The 12,332-nt window shown below is 51.9% G+C and overlaps 2 protein-coding genes across 3 annotated transcripts; both read right to left on the minus strand.

Annotated features, from left to right (window-relative positions):
• On the minus strand, window positions 1-5,126 carry fzr1a (fizzy/cell division cycle 20 related 1a). Of its 2 annotated transcripts, none has more exons than XM_030115409.1 (14): window positions 4,972-5,126; window positions 3,608-3,681; window positions 3,196-3,324; window positions 3,060-3,123; window positions 2,842-2,972; window positions 2,538-2,623; window positions 2,278-2,461; window positions 2,112-2,177; window positions 1,934-2,036; window positions 1,677-1,861; window positions 1,324-1,557; window positions 1,131-1,235; window positions 940-1,032; window positions 1-845 (listed from the first exon to the last, which is right to left on the minus strand). In XM_030115409.1, the coding sequence occupies exons 2-14, from the start codon at window positions 3,677-3,679 to the stop codon at window positions 804-806; spliced, it is 1,494 nt and encodes a 497-aa protein (XP_029971269.1). In that variant the 5' UTR covers window positions 3,680-3,681; window positions 4,972-5,126; the 3' UTR covers window positions 1-803. The 2 variants fall into 2 exon arrangements, with proteins under 2 accessions (XP_029971269.1, XP_029971270.1); XM_030115410.1 differs by having other exon boundaries at window positions 4,945-5,126.
• A 470-nt stretch (window positions 5,127-5,596) lies between these two features.
• Window positions 5,597-11,198, minus strand: plekhj1 (pleckstrin homology domain containing, family J member 1). The gene is made up of 6 exons (XM_030115411.1): window positions 10,793-11,198; window positions 9,904-9,971; window positions 9,498-9,564; window positions 9,316-9,406; window positions 8,952-9,015; window positions 5,597-6,909 (listed from the first exon to the last, which is right to left on the minus strand). Exons 1-6 carry the CDS (start codon window positions 10,884-10,886, stop codon window positions 6,817-6,819), a joined length of 477 nt encoding a protein of 158 aa, XP_029971271.1. The 5' UTR covers window positions 10,887-11,198; the 3' UTR covers window positions 5,597-6,816.
• Between the last annotated feature and the right edge of the window lie 1,134 nt (window positions 11,199-12,332).

The following is a 12,332-nucleotide window of genomic DNA, read 5'->3' on the forward strand; positions in this document are numbered from 1 at the left end:
TCATCATGTCATCTGTTATCGTGTTAAATGAGAGATTGAGACGGAAAAATACAAAAACACACGTTTTTCCCAGGAGGCCGGAGCTGGAGCCGACCGCCTGTCGGGCTCAGCGCTCGGCCGCCAAACGCTAAAGAACCAGAGTGAAAAGAATCAACCGCAGAAAAGAAAATAAATAAGAGCATCAAGACAAATCAACGTTTGGCAGGTCTGCACACAGTCTCTGTAAACCGAGCACGGAGACACGGGGACACGGGGACACGGGGACACGGGGACACGGGGACACGGGGACACGGGGACACGGGGACACGGAGACACGGAGACACGGGGACACGGAGACACAGGGACACGGGGACACGGGGACACGGGGACACGGGGCGGAGCGGCAGTCCGCTGGAGGCCTGCTGGAGGCCAACACTGTTCAGAGGCACCTGGAGGCCGGGCCGGCCCGGGCCGGGCCGCCGTCAGCAAACACTTCTCAAAATAAAGCAGGGCAGTGGACGAGCCTCCAGGGTCAGGGTTCAGGAGGGGTCAGGGTTCATGAAGATTCAGAGTTCAGGGTTCAAGGTTGACAGTTCTGGAGGGTTCAGGGTTCAGGATGATTCAGGGTAGACGGTTCTGAAGGGTTCAGGGTTCTGAAGGGTTCAGGGTTCTGGAGGGTTCAGGGTTCTGGAGGGTTCAGGGTTCTGGAGGGTTCTGGAGGGTTCAGGGTTCTGGAGGGTTGGAGGTTCAGGTTTCAGGGTCCAGGAGGCTCGCTGACTTGGTACATGCAAAGACAAACTCCAGCCGCTTTATTAACAGTCAGACTACCGGATCCTGGTGAACAGGTTCAGCACCGACACCGACTCCTGAAGGAACACAAGGGGGGGGGGGGGCAGGGGTTAAAGGTTAGAGGTCAGAAGAGCAGACGAGTCAAGGTGAACCCTGCAGGGAGACCCGTACCTTGGTGGACCTCATTTTACTGAAGACGTTCCAGAAGCGAAGCGTTTCGTCTCCGGCTCCCGTCACGATGGCCTCGCCGTCCGGAGACATGGCCTGGTCACACACACACACACACACACACACACACGGTACATCACTACACACTCCTCACACACACACACACACACGGCTTCCAGACGGCAGGCACTGACCAGGTACAGCACTCTGTAGGAGTGTCCGGTGAGTTTGGCCACTTGAGTGAGGGAGGGGTACTTCCACACCAGGATCTGGTTCTGGGAGTATCCGTGCGTGCTGACCTGCAGGAGACGGCTCATCGGCTCAGCTCGGAGCGCTGTGTGACGCCGTGGCAGTGTGTGTGTGTGTGTGTGTGTGCACGCTGCTCACCAGCTCGTTGGTGTGCTTGGACCAGGCCAGGTTGCAGACCTGGGAGCCGGTGTCGGTGCACTGCAGCGGCTGGCCGGTCAGCGTGTTCCAGAAGCGGATGCAGCGGTCGGCCGTGCCGCCGCCCGACGCCAGCAGGCCGTGCTGGTGAGGCGACCAGGCGATGGCCTTCACCGCCGCCAGGTGCTCGGTGTACTGCTGCACGGGGAGCACGCTGGAGTGGTTCCACACCAGCAGCTGCTCTCACACACACACACACAGACACACACACACAGCTGAAACCAAAGCTCCAGCAGCCGCTGCAGGCCTGATGGCTGAACGCAGACGGCGGCGCGGCGCGGCGCGGCGCTCGGCACCTTGTTGTCGTTGCCCCCCGAGGCCAGCAGCTGGTGGTCCGTGCTCCACTTCAGCCCGCACACTTCCTGCCGGTGGCCCTGCAGGCGGCGCTCCGACTGGAGGGGCGGGGCTCGGATGTCCCGCTGCAGGATGACGCGGTCGCGGCTGCCGGACGACAGCTGGTCGGCGTTCCAGGCCAGAGCGCCTGGGGGGCAGCGGGGGACACGTCAACCACCGGGACGACACCAGAGACGAGCCGAGGCCTCTCACCACTCACCCACTCTGGCCGTGTGTCCCTCCAGGACGGACAGCTTCTTCCCCGCCGCTGCGTCCCAGATCTGGACGTAGCCCTTGTGGGTGCCGACCGCCACCAGGTTCCCCTGAAACGCAGCGCCGGAGGCCGTGAGACGCAGCGCCGGCCAATCAGAGCGCGAAGAGACGACGGAGACACTCACCCTCTCCGACCAGCCCACCGACGTCACCGAGTCTCCCTCTACCGAGAGGTCGCACAGACGGGTGACCTGGGACAGCGGGGACAGGGACGGGGACGGGGACAGGTCAGCCAGAGAAGCCCAGCACAGGGAGAACATGCAGCCCCCCTCCCCCTCCCCCTCCCCCCACCTGGCTGGTGCAGGCGCTCCACAGGTACACGCAGGTGCCCAGCCCCACGCTCAGCACGTTGAGCGAGGACCAGTCCACCAGGTTGAGGTAGAAGTCGTCCTGCAGCTCCGGGGCGTCCAGCACCTTGAAGGGGATCTTGGAGATCTTGCGGGTGGGTTTCCGGGGCGACCGCAGCAGCTTCTGGCTGCGGGGGGAGGAGCGGCGTCAGGACAGAGGCAGAGACCACATGGAGACACTCCTGGGCTGAGAGGACGCCTCACCTGTTACTGCTGACGGGGGACAGAGAGTACGGAGACACCGTGTTCCCGTCCTCCTCCGGCAGGGAGCGCTTCGCACTCACAGAGTACTGCACACACACACACACACACACACACACACACAGACACAGACACAGACACAGACACAGACACAGACACAGACACGGAGAGCAGGGGGTGAGGAGCAGCTGAAGACAACATCCAACCGCTAGCCACACCCACTTTCTGCTCTACATCTGTTCATCTGATTCTCCCTTCACCACTATAACCATGCGAGCGCTCAGGGCGCCGTCGCCGCTGTGTTTACACTGAACAGGCTCCTCTTGGCGGGGGTGGAGGGCTGCAGGCGGCGGTCCTCCGACTGGGGGTCCTGCACCTTCTCGATGCCCGCTCCCAGCAGCTCGTTCTTCAGCAGGGCCGAGTACGCCAGGCCGTCGGCTGCGGGGACACACAGGGAGGCGGGCCGAGCGCCGTCAGGACCGCGGACAGAGGCGGCGGCGGCGCCGCAGAGCCACGGCGGTTTACCTTTGTTGCTGTCGGTGGTTCCATCTTTGGTTTTGCGGTTTTGATTGTGCGACTTCTCGATCTCCTGAGTGGGAAGAGGGAACAGATCAGTGGGGAACGCTGTGGAGGACGCTGGTCTTTTGGCGGCGGCGCTCACGTTGATGCGGTGGAAGTTGACGCTCCAGTTGGCGCCGGCCCGGGAGGGGATGAAGCGGTCGCCGTGCTTGCTGGGGGAGGACAGCGGGGAGCTGGAGGGCGTCAGAGATCGCACCGCCCCCACGGCTTTCTGCAGCAGAACAGAAAACCGAGCGTGAACACAAGCTAGCGGCCACACGGAGGGATCAGCGGCGGGCAGACGGAGCCTTTGTTGGAGGCGCTAACGACAGGAGGAGACGTTCACGGGAGCCGCCATTTGGCCGCTGAGGTCTTGTTTTGGCTCAACAGTAGCGACAGTGTCTCAGCCTGCAGTCTGCTGACACTCCAGCAGGAAGTCCTGAGGACGCTCTGATCACCCCACCAACGTTTAACACAGCCAGACGACTGCACAGAAACAATGGAAGGGTACTTACTATGGGACTGGCGTTCTCATTCTGGATGTTGATCTGTCTCAGTAATCTGGACTCATAGTCCTGATCCATCATGGCTGAAACACAGCAGGAAAACATCAGATCATTCAGTCAGTCAAACACCAACAAAACTTCAACTGTTTTATTTTATGAGAAACCTCAAGAAAAAAAAAAACAGTGATACCACAGAATACAACCTATGAATGTAAATACACTTAAGTCAATAATTGTGTTCAAGCAAGACTAACTTTATAAAGCTGATGGTTATCAAGTTCACCAAAAACTGCATTAGTGAAGTATTTTGGTTTGATTGGTTGGATCCATTCAGGAACAGAAACATAAATCAGTTCACTGAAATCTTCCTCTGATGAACAAAACAAAACCTTTTTTTAAAAAAAACTGTTTACAGTGAAAAACCCTGAAACTAGAAGACTGACAGCAGAGCAGCTGAGAACCCAGAGCCCCGGGTCTGGACCAGGTCCAGCTACAGGTCCAGACAAGATACAGACCAGTTACAGCTACCAGTATTAACCAGCAACCACTACTAAAGAGCTACCAGTCCCAGTACTAAACGGCTAATAGTAGTAATTGGTGGTACCAGTACCAATACTAACCAGTACCGGCACCAACCAGCTGCCAGTACTAACCACAACCAGTAGTAACCAGTTGCTAGTACTAACCAACTTCTAGTATCACGCAGTGCCAATCCTAACCAGCAGCCAGTACCAACCAGAACCAGTACCAGCCAATGCCAGTATAAACCAGCTACCAGTATTAATCAGCTACCAGAACTAACCAAAATCAGTACCAACCAGTGCCAGTACTAACCAGCTATCAGTACCGACTAGTGACAGTACTAACCAGAATCGCTGTGACCAGCTGCCATTTCTAACCAGCTACTAGTACGCCAGTACTGTCCAGCTACCAGCACAAACCAGCTGCCAGTACCAACCAGCTATCAGTACCAATCGGCTGCTACCACTGAATAGATAACAATACCAGTACTAGCCATCTACTGATACTAACCAGTCACCAGCGCTAACCAGTACTGTAACCATTACCTTACCTCAGAGCTTCAGACCAGCTGAGGCTAAAGGCTAACAACAGATCGGAACTGTTTTTCTTGACTCTATCTCTCTCATGTTGCTGATTCAAAAGGCTGGATTACTGTGATCCTGTCGAGGAATCCAGCAGATCACAGTGACGTCATAGTGGATCAGTAATCTATACTGAACCGAATCAAACATAAACTCATCCAGAAAACAAAGCTAACGCTAAAGCTAAAGCTAACGGTAAAGCTAAAGCTAAGCTAAAGCTAGGCTAACAGCTGAGGTGCTGACCGAGCTGTGAGCCGGAGTGAAGCTCACCGCTCTCCGCTCCGCTCGTCCTCCTCAGCTCCGCCGCTGCTCTCTGGGCTGGAATGTGGAGTTTAACGCCGCCAAAGACCCGGAGAAGACACAAAAACAAAAACTATTGTTGTCTTTAACGGAGCCTTCAGTTCAGCCCGCAAAGCACCACGGGAGCGCTGTGACGTCAGCGCTTTTGAATCACGTTGCTAAGGAAACGTGCATCATGCACGCGCAAGAACTTCTAAATATTTACCGGATTAACATACTTGATTTGAACGATCCGGATTAGAGCAAATTCCATTGTCGATTACATTTAAAAAAAGTATTAATTTTAAAAAATTAATAATTTACGGTTTTTCTGTGTAATCTATGAATTGATCAGTGATGAGTTCTACATGTTGAGGAAAACATCTCAAAAAAACACATTAACGTAAGATTACCATCTAATATTTTATTTTACTCTCTTCTACGTGGCTACAATCTTTAGCAAAATGTTTAAACAAGAAAATAATACATAAAGGCAGAGAAAGAACATGCAAACTCAGCTCAGAAAGGCCTCTTCACTGAGGAGACCCGTCACACTGTACAGCATGAAGTCATCCAGGCTCAGGCTCACTTTAATCAACAGTCAGAATGCATGGAGTCACTTTCAGATGATTTTAATGGTTTAAAAAAAGACGCCAGTGAAACAAGTGGAGGTGAAAATGGAGTAAAAACATTCAGCGTGCTCTGTGGGTTCACTCCTCAGTCGTTACACACACGTTTAAAAACACTCTGCAAGATGCAGGAAGGAAATGAAGCTAAACATTCAGGTACGGCTGAAGACAGAACTGGAATGTACATTTAACAACAGCTATTTCTGCACTGATGGGAAATTTATTTGAATTGTGTTTACATCTTGAAACGGTGTTTGATATTAATGATTTATGAGCTAAAATCAGTAAAAATAAAACAAGAAAAGGGTTGAAATATGTGATGATTTGAAATAAATAAAGATTTGACTGTATTTCTTGCGGTATTCTGATTTTTCGGACGTGTCTGAAGTCGACTAAACTTCCCGCCGGTCCAACAGCTCGACTGAGTGAAAATGGTTCAAAGTGCCACAAAAGAAGTACAGCAGCTTCAAGTCAGTAACTAGAACTCGAACAGAACAGAGCGATGTGCAAAACTACAGCTTTTAAAACTAAACTCTCTTAGAAATGGTCTTTTCATTTAGCGAAGTGTTTGGCTCCAGTCAGCAGTAAAGGGCTCAACGTGATCAAAGAGGAAATCTCTCACTGGCCTTAGGACATCTGCAGGGTGGACCCCAAGCAGGGTCACATCACTGAGGTCACCCAGTCTGGGTCCAGGTCCACAGCCTGACCCGGTCCTCACTGTCCTGTCAGGCTGAAAATCTACATTTCCTCATGGTCAGAATGTCAAAAAGAACAAAGAGCTGAGACTAAAGGCTGAAGATGGCTTCAAAGGCCCTAAAACCACAACGGGACTTTTGACCTGAGGGACAGTGAGGAATCTCTGATCTCCAAACATCTGGATGAAACTCATCAGAGAGCAGTGGAGATCGAAACGAGCTGGAGAGACCAAGAACCAAGGACACCACAGAGACTGACACCAAACAGTCTCCTGGCCTACAGGGACCTGGAGTTCTACAGAGACATGGGGTCCTACAGGGGGACCAGGGGACATACAACGGGACCTGTGCTCATATAGGGGGGACCAGAGCTCCTGTAGGGGAACCAGGGGTCCTACAGGCTCCAACAAGGTCCGCCAGGATCCTGCAGGGTCCTCCAGGGACCAGGAGTCCTCAAAGGTCCTCCAAAGTCCTGCGGGGTCCTCTGGGGTCCTCCAGGGCCCTGTGGGGTCCTACAGAGACGAGGTGTCTCCAGACGTCCGCTGCAGGCTGCTGCTGACCTGGAACCGAGCCTCGTCTGATATTCCGTACTGTTCCAGAGGATCCTGGAGGAGAGAGGGGAGGTCAGCACACACTGAGACAGACACACACACACACACACACACACACACACACGTAAAGGCCTTTGTATGCTTCTCCGTTGCAGCGACGTAATTCAGCCCTACGCCACCACAGAGCATATCCTGCTTCTGCGTCAAGGGAACGCCCTCCTCTGCAATTTCACCGTGAAGTCGCTAGGAGGCGAGGCAGTGTCTTTGTTTCACAATCGGCAGTCACAACAACAATGCAGCTTCCATAGCTCCGGCTTTACCTAGACACAGATCTATAGACATAGATATCTGGACACGCTGCACTGACCAAACATATATCTGCATATATGACATATCTGGTCACACCGGGCTGTGGGGGAGAGGCTGAGTGATTAAATATTGGTGAAACTAATCAGTTTTAGGACGATTCAAGCCGTTTTAGGAGCGGCGTCATTACCCATGCCCCGTCTGCTAGCCGTATACAGACGTCCGCTGCTTGATTTTGGATCTAAATTTCTCCCGAAGCACTGTTCGGATCAGAAAAGCCTTCGGGGTGAGGATACTGTTCTACTTCATTCTATAAACAATGCGAAAGCGGACCAATCACAGCCTTCGACATTCACGTCACCACGCGTTGCCACGACGCGTGGTTAGGATGTTTGGGAGGTGTGTGTCAAGCCCGAGCGTAGGCGCTGCGTAGGGCGCTGCGTACACGGCGTAGGTTCTACGTCACTGCGACGCAGAAGCGTACAAAGGCCTTAAAGGAATACTCCACCCAAAAAACGATTTGGCCTCATTTTCTACTCACCCTCATGCTGAGAAACACTCTGGAGCACTTTTTTGACGTTTCAAATGCAGTTGGAGATGTTTGGGGATTTTCGTTGTCAACAAACAGGGACCGACAGAGCCCGACAGAAAAAATGGTCCATAAAGTCCACAAAACGTTCCCATTTTCCTTCATACTGCTCGTCCGCTGTAATCCAAGTGTCCTGAGTGCGTAACGTCCATAATTAATTCTTAACGAGGTCATTTAGTACATTTTAAGAGCCCAAACAGTGCGCTCTCACACAGCTCCATTGCATGTCTGCGCGCACCCTGAACTACGGAAGCCGCGGCAGACCAAGCCAGACGCTTGCGCGCTTTCAGCAGGACACCGAATTCAAAGCTTTAAAACAGTAGCCAGTCACTTTTGTGATTGTCCACAGCTCGGTTACTCACAGCAGAATATATACAGCGGAACTTCTTCTTCTACGCTTGCAATTTAGAAAAGTAGTCGCTGAAAGCGCGCAAGCGTCTGGCTTGGTCTGCCGCAGCTTCCGTAGTTCAGGGTGCGCGCAGACATGCAATGGAGCTGTGTGAGAGTGCCCTGTTTGGGCTCTTAAAATGTACTAAATGACCTCGTTAAGAATTAATTATGGACGTTACGCGCTCAGGACACTTGGATTACAGCGGACGAGCAGTATGAAGGAAAATGGGAACGTTTTGTGGACTTTATGGACCATTTTTTCTGTCGGGCTCTGTCGGTCCCTGTTTGTTGACAACGAAAATCCCCAAACATCTCCAACTGCATTTGAAACGTCAAAAAAGTGCTCCAGAGTGTTTCTCAGCATGAGGGTGAGTAGAAAATGAGGCCAAATCGTTTTTTGGGTGGAGTATTCCTTTAACTCTGTCAAAGTTCAGACTCCCTTCAGCAGACGTGAGCTTCACTTTCTCCTCTTTGACCAACTTTTTTTTTTTCATATTTCTTAGTATTTCCTCTTTCTGAGCTCATCAGGAGTCGTGGAGTAAAGATCAACTTTCAGTGTTTCTGCACTAAAAGGAGTGAAGAAGAAAGACTGGAACTGTTTCTGCTCAGCAATCTAAATATATTCAGGGTTTAAAGTCTGGATTACATTAACAAGAAAATAAACTCCTCCTCCATTCACTTCTTAAATGATCCTCATCACCACGGTACGGAGATGGGGATCATCTGTGACAGAGGTCAGTGAACGCCTCCTGGGCTCTCCATCACCATCAGCTGTTTGTACGGAGGTCAGTGAACGCCTCCTGGGTCTCACCTTCCCCGTCAGCCGGTGGATCTCACTGCGATAGAAGATCAGGTTCTTCCTCATGAACTCATAACTGCAACACATGAAAACACTCGTTCAGTTCAGGAGTGTGGAGGCAGGAGGAGGAAGAGGAAGAGGAGGAGGGAGGAAGAGAAGGAGGAGGAGGAGGAGGAGGAGGAGGAAGAGGAGGAGGAGGAGGAGGATGAAGGCAACAGGATGAAGAGGAGGAGGAGGAGGAGGAGGAAGGCAACAGGATGAAGAGGAGGAGGAGGAGGAGGAGGAGAAGGAGGAGGAGGAGGAGGAGGAGGAGGAAGGCAACAGGATGAAGAGGAGGAGGAGGAGGAGGAGGAGAAGGAGGAGGAGGAGGAGCGACCTGGCCTTGATGATGGAGTCCATCCACTCCCCACACTGCTCCTCAGAGTCACACTCAAACAGGTACTTCCTCTCCGCCTCGTCCAGGAACGCTGCAGACACACACACACACACACACCGTGAAAGAAGTGATGGAGAGTGTGTGTGTGTGTGTGTGTGTGTGTGTGTGTGTGTCTCTCTCACTGATGGAGAAGGTGTGGCCGTCCTCCCGCTCCACCCGGCACTGCTCCAGCAGCAGCGCCCCCATCGGCTGCAGAGACAAGACAGTCAGTTCCACTCAGACCGAAGCCTTCTGTCCTGTTTCCTCAGCTTCACTCCAGACGTCTGGAGGACAGGAAGTTCTGAACAGCTGATCCAGAGGAGGTGAGCTTCTCCAGATAACAGGAGGGTTCATGAACTGTGACTGGTTGATCAGCTCCAGAGGTCACACAGGAAGCTGCTCCAGGAGGAACATCCTGACTTTCACTCAATCTGTTATGTTCTTACTTTCGTGTGTGTGTGTGTGTGTGTGTGTGTGTGTGTGTGTGTGTGTGTGTGTGTGTGTGTGTGTGTGTGTGTGTGTGTGTGTGTACACAGAGGAAGTACTGACCTCCTCCTCATCAGTCCGGAAATAAAACAGGAAGTTAACGACCAGCTTCACCAGCCGCTTCTTGACAACTGTGATCAGAGAACAGAGAGGAAGAGACAGCAAGACATCAGAGACCATCAGACAGAGACCATCAGACAGGAGACCATCAGACAGGAGACCATCAGACAGGAGACCATCAGAGACCATCAGACAGAGACCATCAGACAGGAGACCATCAGACAGAAACCATCAGACAGAGACCATCAGAGACCATCAGACAGAGACCATCAGACAGGACACCATCAGACAGAGACCATCAGACAGAAACCATCAGAGACCATCAGAGACCATCAGAGACCATCAGACAGAGACCACCAGACAGAGACCATCAGACAGGACACCATCAGACAGAGACCATCAGAGACCATCAGAGACCATCAGAGACCATCAGAGACCATCAGAGACCATCAGACAGAGACCATCAGACAGAGACCATCAGAGACCATCAGAAAGAGACCATCAGACAGGAGACCATCAGACAGGAGACCATCAGACAGAGACCATCAGACAGGAGACCATCAGAGACCATCAGACAGAGACCATCAGAGACCATCAGACAGAGACCATCAGACAGAAACCATCAGACAGGAGACCATCAGACAGGAGACCATCAGTCCACCTCCACAACAGAGGAAGGGTGAACTCGACATTTGAAGAAACCAGTGATGAGAGGACCAGAGGACCAGATGGATCAGGGTGCCAGGTAGACTGAGGACGAGGGGACCATGCGGACTAGAGGATCAGAGGACCAGGGGACCAAGTAGACCAGGAGACCAAGGGACCAGAGGATCAGGGGACCAGGTAGTCCAGGGGACTAGAGAACCAGGTGGACCAGAGTAGCAGAGCCTACCGTCTCCCTTCTTGGGTCCCCTCATGCCCAGCTCAGCCGCTCTCTCTGACGGCTGTCTGCTCAGAGACATCAGCTCCTTCTCGTTGAAACGCATGATGACACCGGGACCGGGACCAGCACCGGGACCGGGACCTGGGGGGACACTCGGACGACACACCGGGGCTACTCCTCCTGGCTTCTCCCCCTCATGGCGGACAAGCTGAAGCAGGAGCTCTCTGCGGCTTTTCACGGCTCAGCCTCGATATCTGAGGGACTGACACACACACCGGACACACACACCGCGGACACACCGGCCACATACACACACACTCACACACTCACACACACCGACCGGACACAGATCCCGGACATACACTCCTCTCTGGACGGGAGTGTCGCTCCTCAGCGGGTTGCCAGGTCGGACTGACAGCATCCAGCATGAAGCGTCACAGCGTCACACTGACATCAGGTCTGTTAAAAACAAGCGATCCGCTCAACCTGGCAACACAGCTGCTCAGTACGGCGGCTGACGAGGGTCAATAAGGCGAGGAGTTCGACTAGTTTGTCTTATCTTAGAGCTTCCGTTAATGTTTACCAATTTTTATAACAGCCCATAATTAACCTTTGAAACATATTATGTAAAGAAGCTCCGTTTTTTTTCCTGGTTTGAGAGATTAGAGCAGAAATCTGTCACAAAAAACCTTCTCCGGAAAGAAACAGGGAGCTGGCCCTCCAAGCATCTCTTCTTACAGGAGGAATCTTACATGATATGAAAGCTGCAACAAAACATGAATCTGTTCAGATATTGGATCAGAAACAGTGAAATGAACAGAATTAATCAGCCTGGATGGGCCCCTCTCTGAATCAGACTCTTAATCTTCTTCTTATTGAAGCCATCAGGGACTCTGATCAAACTGTGAAGTGAACTGTGAATCGTTCAGAGCAGGTAGAGGCACTTCCTGTTTCCAGCAGGTGGCGCTGTGGTCCATGGTTGTTCTTGTCAGAAGTCCGATTAGAGTGGAGCTTCCTGTAAATCCAGTCACATTGCAAACAAATACTTCAAACCTTTAGGCGCCAAGTGTTTCATAATGTGTATTCAGGAGTGTAAAAGGTCCCCCCCCCCCCCCCCCCCCCCCCCCCCATGTGTAGCTTCCACTACTCACAGGAGCTGTGTGGCCTGGGGTTATCCAAACAGAGGTAGGAGCTGCCTAATGCACTTGCAAGGGAGACTTTGACTTTGGTCAATAAAAATCTGTCTTTTACTTGTTTGGGTATTAATATGTCTCAATACATTTATTAATTCCTTACTATGGCAGAATTTTAATATCTTCCCAGAAAAGTTAGTAGAAGTTTACAGTTTACATCTGAGTCTGGAGGTCAGTCAGATGCTGTTTCTGTAAATTTTCGGTTGGATTCTTCAATTTTCAAATCCTCCTCATAAACATTTCTAAAGTTTTCATCAATCACAGGAATCAGACCCTCTAGAAGAGTACTCTGAAGAGTAAAGCAACAGCAAAGCAACATTTTCTTCAGAATAAGAGTAAGAAGACGTGTACAGGTC

The sequence above is a fragment of the Salarias fasciatus genome, chromosome 18 (assembly GCF_902148845.1).
Source record: "Salarias fasciatus chromosome 18, fSalaFa1.1, whole genome shotgun sequence".
NCBI classification, from domain to species: Eukaryota; Metazoa; Chordata; class Actinopteri; order Blenniiformes; family Blenniidae; genus Salarias; species Salarias fasciatus.

Excerpts from the sequence above, each read along its gene's own strand:
- fzr1a (XM_030115409.1), bottom strand. The coding sequence starts at position 3,679 with ATGATGGATCAGGACTATGAGTCCAGATTACTGAGACAGATCAACATC. Across the intron at positions 3,325-3,607 it reads ATGAGAACGCCAGTCCCATA|AAAGCCGTGGGGGCGGTGCG; the intron begins GTAAGTACCCTT and ends GTTCTGCTGCAG. Across the intron at positions 2,624-2,841 it reads CCAAGAGGAGCCTGTTCAGT|TACTCTGTGAGTGCGAAGCG; the intron begins GTAAACACAGCG and ends GTGTGTGTGCAG.
- plekhj1 (XM_030115411.1), bottom strand. The coding sequence starts at position 10,886 with ATGCGTTTCAACGAGAAGGAGCTGATGTCTCTGAGCAGACAGCCGTCA. Across the intron at positions 9,565-9,903 it reads TCCGGACTGATGAGGAGGAG|CCGATGGGGGCGCTGCTGCT; the intron begins GTCAGTACTTCC and ends TTGTCTCTGCAG. Across the intron at positions 6,910-8,951 it reads TCCACCGGCTGACGGGGAAG|GATCCTCTGGAACAGTACGG; the intron begins GTGAGACCCAGG and ends TCTCTCCTCCAG.